At 34.6% G+C, this 15,806-nt stretch overlaps 1 protein-coding gene across 3 annotated transcripts in view; it reads right to left on the bottom strand.

Annotated features, from left to right (window-relative positions):
- LOC131071256 (protein MICRORCHIDIA 6) overlaps window positions 1–15,806 on the bottom strand; it is a 164,057-nt gene that overhangs the window by 32,661 nt on the left and 115,590 nt on the right. For all 3 annotated transcript variants that reach the window (XM_058007013.2, XM_059210021.1, XM_058007015.2), the window contains 7 exons: window positions 13,832–13,930; window positions 13,561–13,641; window positions 13,284–13,430; window positions 13,022–13,114; window positions 8,018–8,069; window positions 7,784–7,895; window positions 5,945–6,722 (listed from right to left, as the gene is read on the bottom strand). In XM_058007013.2, the coding sequence (XP_057862996.1) occupies window positions 5,945–6,722; window positions 7,784–7,895; window positions 8,018–8,069; window positions 13,022–13,114; window positions 13,284–13,430; window positions 13,561–13,641; window positions 13,832–13,930 (1,362 nt within the window). The remainder of the gene's footprint in view (window positions 1–5,944; window positions 6,723–7,783; window positions 7,896–8,017; window positions 8,070–13,021; window positions 13,115–13,283; window positions 13,431–13,560; window positions 13,642–13,831; window positions 13,931–15,806) is intronic.

Below are 15,806 nucleotides of genomic sequence, written 5' to 3'. Positions count from 1 at the left end.
TTACCCCTAGCATCTGAGGTGATTTTGTTCAAGAGGGTAAATTACATTGGTATTTTATTTTGAATGTTATGTGCATAAAACACACATCAACAAGTCAACAACGACATCAAGCCAATCTACAATGGGAAAACAATTTTGCCAATCTACAAGAGATCAACAAGAATATTCTTCATGTACAACAGGGTTGACTTCAAGACAAGCTAACATTTTGAAAGGGTGGATGATGTTGGCAAGAAAGGAGTAGATATAGACACAATTGAGAAAAACCTACCGCATTCTAGATATATTTATAGCAAAAGATATGTAACGGAGCATGGTGTATGTATGTGGATATATATGTAGCGAAATGAATCAGCATATGTAGAAGATAGAAAGGATAAATATATATGATGTAATAGGAGATATAAGGAAGAAATTAATGTATTGATTGATCCTGATAATAGAAATATACCGGAACTCTATATATTGTGTTATATGCAAAGTTGCACGGAAACAGGAACAGTATCGGATACGGGAACGATATTGGATACGATTCGGTTATCTTTCGAGACCTCTCATTTGGGAATGGCAGAGGATACGACATTTATTAAAAACACATACATATATATTTAACACAAATTTCTAAGTTATTAAAGAAGATTTTCATTACTACGAAGCAATAGGAAACTTAAGTGGGAAATATAGTTTCATTATTCAAACAAAATTCAAATACATTAATAGTTTTCAGTAGAATCACATGCTATCAAAAATAGCATCACTATTCTCCTGAAATTGGAGATCTAGATCATCAAGATTTTTTGAAGAATTAGGATAGTTGGATTGAGTGCGACCACCAACTAGACTCTCAGAACACACTGAAGATTCACTAGAAGATCCTCCTATGTCAAAATTATCAACAGTGGGAGTGAGATGTGTCAATGCATTTATGGATACATCAATGTCACTCATCTCAGGTTGTACATCCCAAAGTCTATTAGGTCCTTTCATGTAGTCTGTGGAGGAATGCGACAGTAGACGAAGATTGGAATGCACATATACAAGGTCTTCTACATTGTTGTCTACCAACCTATTTTGTTTCACAAAATGGAAGAAGCCATATGTACTCCAATTCCTCTCAGATGCAAAAGAACTTGAAACCTAGAAAAAAGTTTATAGTACAAGTTACAAAGACAAACAATCAAAAAAAAATTAAAATAAAAAATAAACTAAATTAGAATATAATTCATATAAACTCAAACCTATGACAAAAGTTTGATAGCTAGCTTTTGCAAATGTCTAGTTGTTGCACCATGGAAGTTCCACCACTTTATTGGTTCCATTTCTCTTTTATCAGCCATTGCGTCAACATCTGCATAAGTTCCATCAGAGGATGCAAACGTCCCAAACTCATCTCGAATCTCCTTAGCAACTCTAGGATCTACAAACATTTTTTTGAAAGTTTTTCTATACCCATCAACAACCTCAGCATCCATATTTGGTGCAGTCCTATTTGGCAATGCTAACATATCAGCATGGTAGTACTTGGGGTTCAAAGCATATGCCAAAAGCTACAAAGGAGTTGTCATTTTATCCCATCTTTTCTTGATTATCTCATATATTTGCCTATAAAACAATTCAGAGCGATCTTGCTCTTTTGCTATAATCATATCTCTAACTTTCTCCACCATTGTATCTATGCAATCATAGATGTCACCCAATATTGGTTGATCAATATCATAACGACGAATGAGGGCATATATTGGCTCAGTGAAGGATAGTAAATAATCTATTTGAGCCCACCAATCATCGTCAAGAATTAACCTTTTGATATTAGTTGCTCTATATGTTTGAGATTGCCTCCATACCACCCAAACATCACTAATCATCATACTTTTTAAGGCTTGTTTGACATCCACAAGCCATTTGAGAACAATATAGTGTGTGGCAAAGCGTGCCTCAACCACCTTCAATTAAAAATTAATAATTTTTAGAAACAAATAAATCCTACAAATATTTCAAAAAATAAATTTTAAAAACAATATGTTTGAATAATTTTAATACAAAAAAAACTTACCTTTAGCAATAGCTTGGCGAATTGTCTGTAAATGGCCTGTGACGTGATGATTACGAATAAACATCTGAATTTCTTTGGCTTCTTCATAAATCTTTTGTATCCATTGAATTTTGCCAATTTTTGGAGCATTAAGTTCAAAGAATGAACTACACGAGGTCCACCAAATGTTTGGATACCTTGCTTCCACAACCAACCCTGCTACTCTACATACTTTTGCAATATCAATGATTACTTGAACACTTTCTGGACCAACTGACTCAATCGCCTCAATTAGAATGTTGGCGAGAAACTGAGTATCTTTCTCTTCAGCATTGCAGTCCACTGCTTTCAAAAACATTGCCCCCTTTGGGCTCATTGCGACCACATCGATTAGTGGCCTGTTTCTAACATCCTTCCATCCATCACAAATGATAGAAACTCTTGAGATTTTCCATGAATCTCGAATCACTTGCAATTTTCTATCAATAATATCTTTTTCTTTAGCCAAAAGGGTTGTATGAACCTTCTCGTACCATAGACTTTTGTATCCTTTTGGGGTTTCATTAATAGACCTAACCATCTCTTGCCAAAATGGAGAGCGAACCACATTGAATGGAATTCCATTCGCATACAAACAACATGCATTATTCTGATTTGTATCCTCTCGACTTTGCAAATTAAATGCCTTTTCAAGAGGTTCTAAAATGCTCCTCTTGTGGCAAGTAGATGTCCCTGAAGCTGGATGCAAAGGGGGTTTGTTTAAACTTAGACTTGGCCTTTGACTCAATGTTTGAACCCGATTAGCTTCATCCTCTTCTTTCTGGTATTTTGCAATCTTCTCAGCTGACAATCCCTTCCCTTTACTATTACCAACATTTGGACCAGGGAATACTTCACATCCTATGCCTTTTATGTGGCAAAGGTGCCTATGAACCCTGGTATAAGAACCATTATAATCACTCACACTCGTGACACCTCCATTTAAAACCTACAACACCTTGAAATTTTTCAATGATGGTGACATATTTCCATAATGGAAACTTAGAGTTTGGTTTGATCCACTTGTCGTTTCCGGATGATGATGATGATTCTGCCATGATTACTATCTTGTAAAAAAAAAATAATAAAATTATAAAATATAAATAATTATTACCTATACATTGACTTTATAAAAGATTAAAATTTATTATTTAAGAAAGTAACTTAAATAATTTATAATATATGCTTAATTTTTACTATTTCAAACTTAAATTTACAAAAAATACAATCTAAAAATCTATAATAATATAATTATGTAGACAATAATTTTAAATTTATTATTAATTTAAAATAAATTATATACAATAAAAGCAATACCAAATATAAAGATTGTTAAATAAAACTAAAACTAAATATTATTAATAAAGTTACTGTTAAATAAAACAAAGTATTAAAGATTAAAAAAGATTAATAAAATTACTGTTTTAATTAAATAAAACTAAATAATAAACTATAAAATATACATTAAAAAAATTAAATAAAAGAACTAAATTTAAAATTTAAAATGTAAACTAAATAAATGTTAATTCGAAACATTATAGACTTTGAAGTTTGAACTTCAAAGTCTATAATATAAATATTTCTCCTACCTGCGGAAGCAAGTTGGGAAGAAGCCGAAGAGCTAGATGGAAGTGAAGCCGAAGAGCCAGGCAGGAGTTGCAGAGCAGAACGGAAGTGAAGCCAAAAAGTCAGGCAGGAGTTGCAGAGCAGAACGGAAGTGAAGCCGAAGAGCCAGGCGGGATAAGTTGCAGAGCAAAATGGAAGTGAAGCCGAAGAGCCAGACAAGAGTAAATTGCAGAGCAGACAGTAAGATAAAAGAGTGAAGCTGCAAAGAAGCAGAAACTCCACTAAATCTGAAGCCAAAGTATTCCAAAAACAGAAGAACCCAGACTGCATGAAAACTTTTCAATTTCCGTGTGAATTAGAGAGCTGCCGGTCGGATTATAGGAGAAAAATCTTTAACTCTTTCTAAATTAAATGAATAGTGTTCTGCAGTCCATTTGCAATTTAGCATGTTATTTTAGAATTTTTACCAAATCGAATCTGAAACGCATATGAAAAGGGCCAGTTTCCAGAAACGAACAGATACATTTTGATTGCCGTATCACACCCGTATCATTTCCATATCCGTACCAGATACAGCGGAACGGGTATTCGGGCTGGGGGGTTGCCATTTCCGGTAACTCTGGTATATGCATTCATGTTCAGTTAGATAGTTAGTAAACTGTCCGGATTAACTCCTTACTACCTTTGTATTACTGAGTCTGGGGTATAAATACAACACATAGAAAGAGTACTTGGGGATCAGAACTTTAGTCTATGTTCACCATTTTTCTTGCTAGCAATTCCCACTTGATTGGATGTTTCAATCAAGATGAGAAAAAGTATTTCAAAGCCCTTGCACATCCATGAAAGACGAGCCACCAGAAAGTAAATGAGCCAGGGCTCACTCCTCCATCTTCACAAATGTTCAAGGTTCAAATATTAAAGAGGTTGGCATTCCAATGATGCACAAATATGAAAAAGAGTTGCCACCATAAGATTATCACATTTCTAGAGTTAATTTGGGGAATCAAACAAGAGAATCTGAAATTGGAGGTATGCAAATAAATGTTACCACTATTACTCCTGAATGGATAAGGATTACAAGACCAAGCAATAATTAAAGAAGAAACTAAGACAACTGACCTCTTATATCAAACATTTGGTTAGCCCTCTTCAATTTTCTGATGTGTCCATTGCTGCCGCTCATTGTTTTTTCAAGAGATGCCAGCCATTGAGAAGATGAAATGTATTTGAGTGCTACACTGGAATGGCTGAATGATCTATTGGGATAACTGATAAGGGTTAACGATCAGTGAAGATGCTATTTGCTCTACATGATAGTGTTAGTGCAAATTCTGGCTTGTTTAAATATTCGTTAATTAAATCCAAAGAAGATTTGCAACTTCATATAGATAATCTTCCAGAGATCAAATAGATGTCAAAAGACAATTTTAAAATGCTTTTGTGTTGAAGGCATCTTCAATAAGGCATATCAATCCTTGCTGGAGGATGCTCGCAATGATGTTGTGGACCTGATAATAGACATTTGTGACTTGATTCATGAGACTACGGGGCATTTCTCCAAAGAGGACAAACTATCAATTATGTGGACATTCTCAAGGGACATCTATGTGAAGTGATTAATCAGGCATTAAATCAATCTTTCAGCTTTGACTCTTATTCTCTAGACAAGATTATGAAGATTAAGTTACTACATTTAAAGTTTGATTTTTCAAAAATGACTTTGGGATTCATGAACATTTTCAACTATTAGTTTTATTTCTCATAACTGCCTAGTAATTATTGAGCAAAGCTATATACACAAGGCATTATCATTGTAAACAGCATTGAACTTGGAGGAAATTTTCATAAAGTTGGACAAGATTACAAAAGGTTTGGTACTTTTTGCAATTTTGGGAAATTGTAATACTCTAGATCAAAACATTGACTCTCCATTTGTTGTCTAAGTTTTATCTGTTCCAAAACTCAAGATCACTGCTATTATTTCTCAGAACTCTTCTCAGCAACCAGCAGATTTAAGCATAAGTTTATTCATTCATTTCAAAATATCACCTTCGTGTAGGTTTGTCAAAGTCTGATTTGTATTTCACAAGCACACTCTGTTTATATGTTATTGCAAACCCAACAAATGAAATTATCTTGTTAAGTGTACAGTGGCTGTTTAACATAGTAAAAATGCTTAAGAAAGATTAGATGATGGGAACTTGCAGAAATCATGCATTACTCAAAAATAAAACCAAGCAAAGGAAATGTAGCAATATCAGTATCACAATCCAAAGGAAAATTCAGATTAGAGTGAGATTTAACCTGAATGTTAGAATAGTCATGATTATCCAAGATATTTCTGGTTCCAGAAGCCTGTCTCTTGGACACTTCTAACTCATCAGATGAAGTTACCTCTGAAATCTTCCTCTTTGTTTTTGGCAAGGTACTTGGACAACCATTGGCCAGCGCAGACAAGGAACCATTTGAAGGTTGTTTTCTTTTAAGACTGCTGCCAGAGTCTTCATTTCTTCCTTGGTCTTTCATTTCAATATCTGAACTCTGTTGTGGTGGAGTAGGAGGAGGTGAAGCTGGGGCATTTGCAGTTCTCCCTACAGCAATATTAATGGATGGGTTTAATTGAACACTAGGAGTCTCTTCAGGCATGCTAGTATTAGGAGACATGCCACTAACTGGAGGTATTCTGGTTATAGAAGGTTTAACATCATCTGTCGAATTTGGAGATATAGAACTAAATGGAGACAAATCTACAACACCTGGCCTCAATATTGTTGGTTTTGTTTCAAAATTTTCAGCATTCCTTTGCTCCATATGCACCCCTGTTGCATATGGCACAAAATTTGATGAAGCTGATGCCATTTGACTTAGAGGTGTACTTCCAATTCCTGCTGAACCAATACCCGGGAAACCAGAAGAGCTTGCAATGGTCTGCCTTACAGCTTCATATGGCCCTACAGAGTGGTTATGGGTTGATGCTGCTGCAGGTTGACTGGCCGTTGGCCCTGAGGTACTGCTGGGGGCATTTCGTGACTTGGGTTTTGCACTGCTTGGCTGGTACCCAATCAGTGCACAATGTAAATTCCTGTAAAACATTTAACACATAAGAATATGAACCAAAATTTAACTATGACAGCCTGACACTAATGACATGTAGAATTTATTAAAATGCCTTATTAGAAAACTTCAGGGGCACGTTTATAATTTTAATCCAATACCACATATCCAAGATCTTGTACTTTCCATAAGACTCTGGGTCCAGCAGACATAATAAGAAGACCAGTTTGAATTATCTTGTACAACTGGAAATATGCTAGGACCTAACCATGAACCTAGTCGTAGCATAAAATAGCAATATGATTGGAGACTTTAAAAGCAATAATAATGTAAATGAAAAACTGATATAATACATTATCAGTCAATTATTATGCAATTGTTCAGAATGACTGCAAGATAGTATAACAAGAGTACATCACAACTTAATAAAATAATGTCATAAGTAGCTGCAATAGACATGCTACATCTCAATAGATATTTATTATAAAAGAAAAATCACACCCAAATATCTTTAAATTTTGCTTTGAAAGAAAGGAGCAGAATAAAAACTTCGAGGTAAAAAAACAATTAAAATTTTCCACAGATGATTTCATCCAAATAGAACTATATTACTATTCAATTGACTATCTAATACGGTGCAAATGTATATGAAAATGGTGCATATGCAAATATATATGGTACAGGAACAGACAAACAAGTAAAAGTGCAAAACTTAGCAACAAATTAACTACTATTGTTTCTAGATTAGATTGTGTAGAAGTTTTGATGCAAAACAATTGTACACGATCTAATCCAGAAACAATAGCAATCAATATTTAAGGATTGTGGAAATCTGATATCCTAAATAAGCAAATAAAACAAACATGCTTAGCGAGCATTCATGAATGCAAAGGCGTACTACATTTCATTCATGATCCTTACAGCTCTATCTCAGGTTTAATTCCCAAATTGCAGAAAACATAAAATGTAAACCATTAACAAGAATTTGTGAGTTTTAAAAATGTACATCAACTTCAAGACATGTACCAAATATCATGACTCAAAGACATGTGCTTGCATACTTCAGTCAAAAAACAGGTTAATACACACCAATATTCTATCGTCATTAATTTCAGTCGAGTCTCAAGTCTGAGCAACACTGCAGTTCTTTCAAAATCCTGTTTGTCATGTGCAGGCTCAATAAAATTGGCTTCAAGCACACCTGGATACAGGGAACAGATCAAAACATTTAGTAGCACACACATTTCACTGATTCACTTCATGCTAGAATCAATCCTCTCATGAAAGAAAACAAATTGAGCTATCACTGAAAAAATTCCTTACCAACAACACCTCTTCCTCTGCTGCTGTTTTCATGAAAAACTTTCCAGAAGGGCTGCATGATAGATATGCATAATAAAGTGAAGATCTTTAAGAACAATATAATAAGAAAAAAACAAAAAGCAGCCAGAATCTGTTCTACAGTCTACCAGAACCAATCTATATGATACAAAACTAATCATGACCAGAAGAATTTTGTATTAAAAAACACTCAAACAATGTAGGCTACATGTAGATGCTTCTGAGCATAGTAATCTGTTCACTAATTAAAAATGATGAATTAAATTTAACGCAAATTATGCAAGTTGTGTAATAGAAGAAAAATTGAAGATGAAAAAGAACTTCTAAAAGGCCTTGTGTATAATAAATCGATGCTCCAAAGATGAGGAAAACGGCAACGGTGCTTTATAATAATCATTGTTAAATTAAAAACATTACAAACAAGGTAAGGTACCATAAGAGATCCTATAATGCACAACATCAATATAAAAACAAAATAGATTGCCACCGCTACACATTAGACAATCTTGATCTAAGTAAATGTATAATACTATAAAGCACACCTTCAAAAAAACTCATGCTACAATTTCACACAAGTTTTTGAATAAGAATTGTATAAGGGAACTGGTGATACACAGAGCCATGGCTTCAAATTATCAAATCCTAATTTCTATGCACCAATACTAATGAATGTTGACTTCACTCCTTTCGACCCAACTTAAGGACCATGCAATTGTGGGAGAAGCCCAGCATGAATGCATTATGATTAGAAATTAGCCAAATCCCAGAAGATGAAATCCCAGACTAGATACATATTCTTTGGAATCTCGTGCACCCTACCCCAACAATGATGTAGGCAGTATAAAAGATAGTGCATTTGCCAAACAAAAATGTCTTCGGGTCAGCATATAGTTTATGCCAATGGCATGTATTGAGTGTTGATGCTCCAAGCCCCAACCTGCAACTCTGCAAAACTCACTTAAAGATTAACGCTAGGGAACAAATCAAGCTAAACATTTAGGTGAAATTTATGAAAAAAACTGCAACAGCTTGGTTGGGCCAACTGAAAAGAATGAGCAGCTCCTCTTTACTCTAGTTTATGCTAAACCAAGGACCCCAAAAGATAATTAACAATAAAGTTTGTTGGATGATGTTTTTGTGCAGATTTCAAGTCTCCTGTGAAGTAGAATGGAAAAACATTTGGATCTGATTCTCCTTTACCTTACTTTTCCTCTGTTTTCCAGATTCGAAATATATTTCGTTCACATTTCTATACAACTTCAGATCTTAATGGATTTCACATTAGGTTTAAATCAGTTTTTGGAATCTGCCAAACTAGTAAAGTAATGTAGATATGTGTCCAAGCATACTATGTGGAGTAGGATAAGACAAGAAATGGAGTATTCCAAACAAAGAACAAGCATTTCAAAGGTAATTGGAAGGTATGAAAAGCTAATGGCCTAACACTATCATACAAAAAGATAAAGATGCAAAGAATTATAATTCTCAAAAAAGTTCATGGTAACCATACAAAAATAAATTGGAATAGAGAATAGCTCAGATGTAGATGTTAGGCTTGGTTGTGTAGCCACCAACACTACAGAAAGGGAAAAAATTGAAGAGAGCAACAAACCTTTTACATCTAGGAATTGAGAGATCCCAATTCACAGTGCAATCTAATATCAAAACACTTGGTTAAAAGGCTTGGTCTAAAAACAACATGAACATTCTCATCGATATCCTCTAGGTTGGGCACAAAAGGGTGTAGTAATATAACTAAAAAGTGTAAATTCTAACATGGGGTGAAGTGGATGCAAATGTTATTAGTTTTGATGCTTTTGATAGTGCTTGGTAATCCATATCTATATGCTAGAGATGCAATTTTATGATGGCCAGCAAATACAAATGGGTCAAGGATGGAATCAAATATATTATCAAAGGACACCAAAGCAATGCAAAGGTTGCAATGTTAAACTCTTGTTAAGCTATTAAATTATTAATAGATTCGGTATTTCTACCATGACCAACTCTAAATTGAAATGCTTGGATGAAGTCAAGTGTTCCATGAGCCAAGGTGATTTCCACCAATAAGGTAGGTGGAAATCTTCTCTATCAAACAAGGAATTATTCCAGAAATTACTTTTAGCGAGAAATCCAATCAAGACAATTACTTCAAGAGCTTCTTAAACAAGGGGTCATATGCCCTAGTCTTTATCTTGTGGTTCTCCTAATGTAATGGTACAAAAGAAGGATTTGGTGGATGTGTATTGACTACAAAGCACTACATAAGAACAGCATTAAAATTAATACTCCTCTTTTGAAGATAGATGACTTTTCAGAACAACTTCAGCATGCAAAATATTTTGCATTTTAAATTAAGTTATCATTATGTGTGCATAAAGAAGGAAAACAAATGGAAAACAACATTCAAAACAAAACAAAGACTTTATGAATAATTACTTCTTCCATTTGGGTTATGTAACGCACCAACTACTTTTATGAGGTTCATGAATCATGTTTTAAGGTATTCCATAGATACATGTATATTTGTTGATGGCACATAATCAAGCCATAAATACTGAGGAATATTTTCTGCAAGAATATCACAGTGTGTAAATCTTCATAAACTGCCAGACCAGAGATCATTTAAACTTCAACCAACCAAGGTATGTGTCATATACAACCTTTTTCATGAGAGATCTACATCTACCCCATTTAGAAAGGAAGGAAAGGAAATGAACTGAAATAAAACTTCTATTCAATTTACGCTAATGGGAAAAACATGTATGCTAAGCTTTCTGTGTCAACTCCAAGATTGCTGAGGAAAAGAAATTTTGAGTTTGTCAGTCACCCTTCTTCATTGCTTGGCAATGATCAAAGTTATTTTGGTAGCAAGAACTACCTCTGATATTTCTGTTGCATTGATCTTCCAAAACAATGACACTCGGGGATTTTACTCAGAGACATTAGGGCACTTCCACATGTAGCGTTTCAGCAAAATTTCACAAGCAGCATTCAACTAACTGATCATGTAAGGTTGATACTAAAGTTTCAATGGCATATTCAACCTCCTGAAAATGTCTACTAAATATCAGATTCTTCTAACTACCACTATCCCTAATGAGATCTAACTCCATCCCCTTCACCCACAAATATGAGTTGAAAGGAGCTTTGCCTTGTTTGGATTTGAGGGCAATACTTTCACACTGGCTATAACACTGAGATTTGTTCCACAATTTGCTTCCCTTTTTGTAGGGCAAGCAATTTGTGTTGATAATATTGCAATGTAATCGGAACATCAACGTTAAAGAGAGCTATGTACAAAGCTAGCAATCTCTGCAACTCTTCTCTCCTTTTATAGCTTTAAATGGTAAGAAACAAATAACTTAAAATAGAATGTGAGGCACTTCTCCTCAAGAACTGATAAGATTATGTCTTAAGTGTCCCCTTACCAAGTGTAGAGAACCTATGATGTTATTGAACTTACCAAAACACAATTTTAGAAACCAAAACTTCATCTGCTTTCTGTGTCTTCTTGTTTCGAAATTTGAATCCCTTACAAAGAAGAAAGAGAAAATTTGAACTGGGCTACCAAAATGAAAACCTTCAACAAATATCTTGCCTGGCATGTCCAGAGCAAATTTTCCTGCACCACAAGCTCAATAAAGCTAGGGTCTTTTTCCCTTTAACAATAATACTCAAAAAATATATTCAACTTGTTTTTCATCAGATAGTCACTAGGCCATACTTTTGTTTTCAAACTTGACAAGCATTTTCTTCAGGGTTCTAAACCCATGACCTACCAAATCTATGCCTTGCACATCTTAAGACAGCATGAATGTTGTATGAAGCCCTTCAAAAAACAAATTTCTCCCCTCAGGCTCATATTTGTTCTTCAGTTCTAATCGCTTAAGGCTTTGGTGCAATACATAGTGCTTTAAAAATGTGAGTCCATTGTCAAAGTCCACGAACTACAAGTATTTGGACCTCAGTAAGTCAAAATCATTTGTATTTGGTTCTGAGTTCATGCTAGCTGAGAATCATATTTGCCTTGTGTTTCACTTTGAAAAATTAATCATTTACATTTATTTTTTTGTATTTTGTATGATATGCTTGAATCTGCTTAAGATCTGTAATCGTTGTCTTGCACCTGAATTTAGTGATTGTGTTATGTAATGCAACTGCCCTTTCTTTTAAATAACTTTGGAGTTGCAAGAATAAATCATGAAGATCAACCCATACCCTCTCAAGGTTCAAGATCTTCCTATAAAATACATTAGGACCCGGGATGATAAGTCCAAAAGAAGCCAGAAACAGAAGACCAAAAGAACTTCTGGATGAACATTTAAAACAATTTCTTAAATAAATCTCAACATCAAAACCCATATTTCAATGGCTAGAGCAGAATTGAATGTTTAACATCTTGCGCACAAGTTATAGATAGTTCAAGAAATCATGGATAATATCACTAACATAGATTTATATAAATCAGGGATTAAGATTTGAACAAGTAGGTGGTGCTTTATTTGACCCTTCATGCTGCTTCCTTGAATCCTTCAGATCCCTCTGTATGGTTGTTCAAACCAATTTCCATGGGCTCTTAAGCCCCACCAATATAGGGAAAGTCACCCAGCAAATCAATCAGCACCCCCTCCTAAAGTGTTAAATTTTCCTATTATTGAAAACAGAAATACAAAGGATCACTTCATTACATGAAACCATTGGAAGTATTCCATTGATCAATATAAAGAAACTGTAATTAGCAAACAGTCTCTTGATATTCAAGTTAAATTATATTGAAGTTGTGACATTTCATAGTCTTCCAGGAATCAGCATACAGGAGCATAAATAAGCTAAAAGTCTACCTGTCTAAAAGAAAAAGAAATTAAATTTGATAGTTTTACTCAGAAAATCTGTCCATGGCCGTAATCGATAAAATAGCAGGATGCCAATTATTCATAATAAACTTTCAAAGAAAATTCAGCTCTATTCTGACAGATAGCTTACCATTATAAGGCGATTCTTGTGATAAACATTGAAACCGTGTACATTTACAAGAGGAGCCTCCTTTGTAAACCCAATTGTAGTGATAACAGAAACCTAGAGACCAAAAAACATCTGTAAATATGTTTGAAAAATAAAAAGGAAAACCAGTACACAAATTGAAGAATATCCACAACCATAAAGAGATCAAACTCCTAGGAATAAAAACTTTTTTGTGACATTAAAACTATCCTCTACCAAACAATTCAACTGCTCTAAACCGTACCTCCTTGTTGTTTCCAACTTGTGGTTTGTACAAAATATATTCAGGAAATTTGAGATCATTGGCAATCTTATGATGTTCAACTACCCGGCCACGTAAAATAATTCTGAAATTATCTGGGATCTGAAGATACAATATAGAAGAATATACCTGCAAACGAAAAGAACACCACAAATCAGACTATGATTTAGGTCAGAATAAACAATATGGTAATGTTACAAAAACCTGAAATCCTTGTTCCATCAAATCAAAACATCCTTTATATAATGAATGCTCTTACACGCAGAGAATAGCGCAATCGGTTTGCAATATGCCGTTGACTCAATTGTTTATCAGTGGGTTCTCCCCGCAATTGAATATCCTGCATGTATTTCAAAAGTTCACTCTCCAGTTGTAAATGATCATGGGCATTTGTCTTAGACTACTATCCATACACATATTGATCATCTTTTACTATTTCTGGAATCAGCAGCATCAACTAAGGGAAAGGCTCTCCAGTAAAAATTAATCAAAAACACACTCAAAATATAGCATAAAATGTCATTGTTTACCTCTTTGTCTGACTCAAAGTCAAGCTCCATTTGAGCATCATCATTAAGCCATAGATTATATACAATAACCTTTGTGCCATGTGGTCCAATATCATCAAACTGTCCAATTAAGAAGCAAGAGAGTAAGAAAATAATCCTAATCCTCAAAAATACTTATCCAAGAGAATTGTTTCTGCTAGGTGTACAGTATTACAAATTAAACTTGAATTTTAAAATGCATCCCCACTAAAACACCATATACTAGGAAGACAGATATATATAGGAAAACAAAATCACAAGCACAAAGACATTACAAAAAGGGTAAACGCAGTGTTGATGTTTTACAACCTGGCATGTCCCGCGCCCTTCTTGGGTGTAGAAGACCTCCTTTATTGGAATAAGGAGACATTTCAACTTTAACTTGTAAATCATTGTTCAAATTTGCAACCCTTAGGTTTCTACCTCCTGACCAGGCTTGGGATCAAAACAAACTTTGCCGATCCACCTATGCCTTGGGTACAAATGAAGAGGAAATGAAAGGTGTCAACATGCAAGCAATTTATAATCTGGTTATGATTCGTTGGGTATTAAAGGAATTATGGAATGTCACCCATATTTGATAAGACAGTTACATGGGCTTTTTATTTTATTCATTGATAAGAGATAAAAGACAAAGGTTACTTTTAATGTTGCAGCAACACCAGATACCAATTTGGTGGATGAGACCCCTCTTATGGAAGCACACCTTTTTTGGTTTACCTTATATATCGGTCAAAGTTTACAATAAAATATCCCTATATACCTTATATATCCTCTGTGGCTACTCTTTGCTCTTTGGGGTCTTGATCGCCTTTCAGTAATATCCCCATTCACTTGCTAAACAAAGCGCACAACAAAACCTTCCTTAGACGTGGAGAACAACATAATTAAGAGTATTGCTGCCTAAGCAAGAACAACCAGATCGATCAAAAGAATGATTAATATTTAACTAGTCATCACTGGAAATAAGACATAGTGAGGTGCAATTAAAAGCGAGGAATTATATGTAAAACAATTACAATTATTTAGTGAAGAACATGGCTGTTAGAGTAAACCGTCCAATTGAAAGGACATAACTATTGATATTAGATCTGTTTGGTGCAGATTTAGGGGAGGACGTGTTGCAGTTTCTGTCAATGATGTCAAAGGTTGGTTTCTAAAAAGAGAATTGGAATGAAATGTCTTTAAGCTACTCATTTTTCATCAGATTTTGCTTGAGCTACTCGCTTACTTGGTTAAGCTGCCTAGGTGTCAGTTTAAGCTACTCATATACTTGCTTGAGCTGCATGCTTCCATGGTTGAGCTACCCGCTTGTCTAGTTGAGCCACTTGAGTGTCTACTTAAGCTGGCTGCTTGTCTGCTTGTTTGCACCAAGTCAGATTATAAGCCACATCACTGTTTGATTATTCTAAGGGGTCGATTTTTATGAAGGTTAAATAAGCTTTCAACAACATATTCATACTTGGTGTCTTTTTGTGGCTTATGTTAAATCTGCCATTATATCTTTAAAGTGGGGAAAATTAATGAAGAGCATCTTCGTCTGATAATGGCAGCTATTTTTTTGGTATGTCTACTTGGCGTTTTTTTTCCTGAGCAACCGTTTTCCTTGTGTTTTCTTTAAAGATGCTTTGAAACACCACTTCTACTTTTAAGAAGCCGTTTCTTCTTTTCTTTTCGAGGTCATGTTTTTAAAGAGGTCGTTTTCTTCTAAGTTAAAAAAGGCATATATGGTGGCTGCAACCTTTTTGGGTATATACTATATACAAAAAAGGTAGAGAAAAGAATCAGTCAGTTTACAGTGCCCGTATGAAGTATTATTAAGCAAAAAGTCAAGCCATTTTGAGTGGAACGATATAGATGAGTTTTAGTGTGTTTTGAATTGATGGAGAAAAGTGCAGATTTACTGATATAAGATCTTTGCAGACCTGTGAGAAGAAGAAAAGGAATTTCTGTAGAC

Source organism: Cryptomeria japonica, chromosome 8, assembly GCF_030272615.1.
Source record: "Cryptomeria japonica chromosome 8, Sugi_1.0, whole genome shotgun sequence".
Taxonomy (NCBI): domain Eukaryota; kingdom Viridiplantae; phylum Streptophyta; class Pinopsida; order Cupressales; family Cupressaceae; genus Cryptomeria; species Cryptomeria japonica.
The sequence above is the reverse complement of the archived record's forward strand: the minus strand, read 5'-3'. Positions and strand labels throughout refer to the sequence as shown.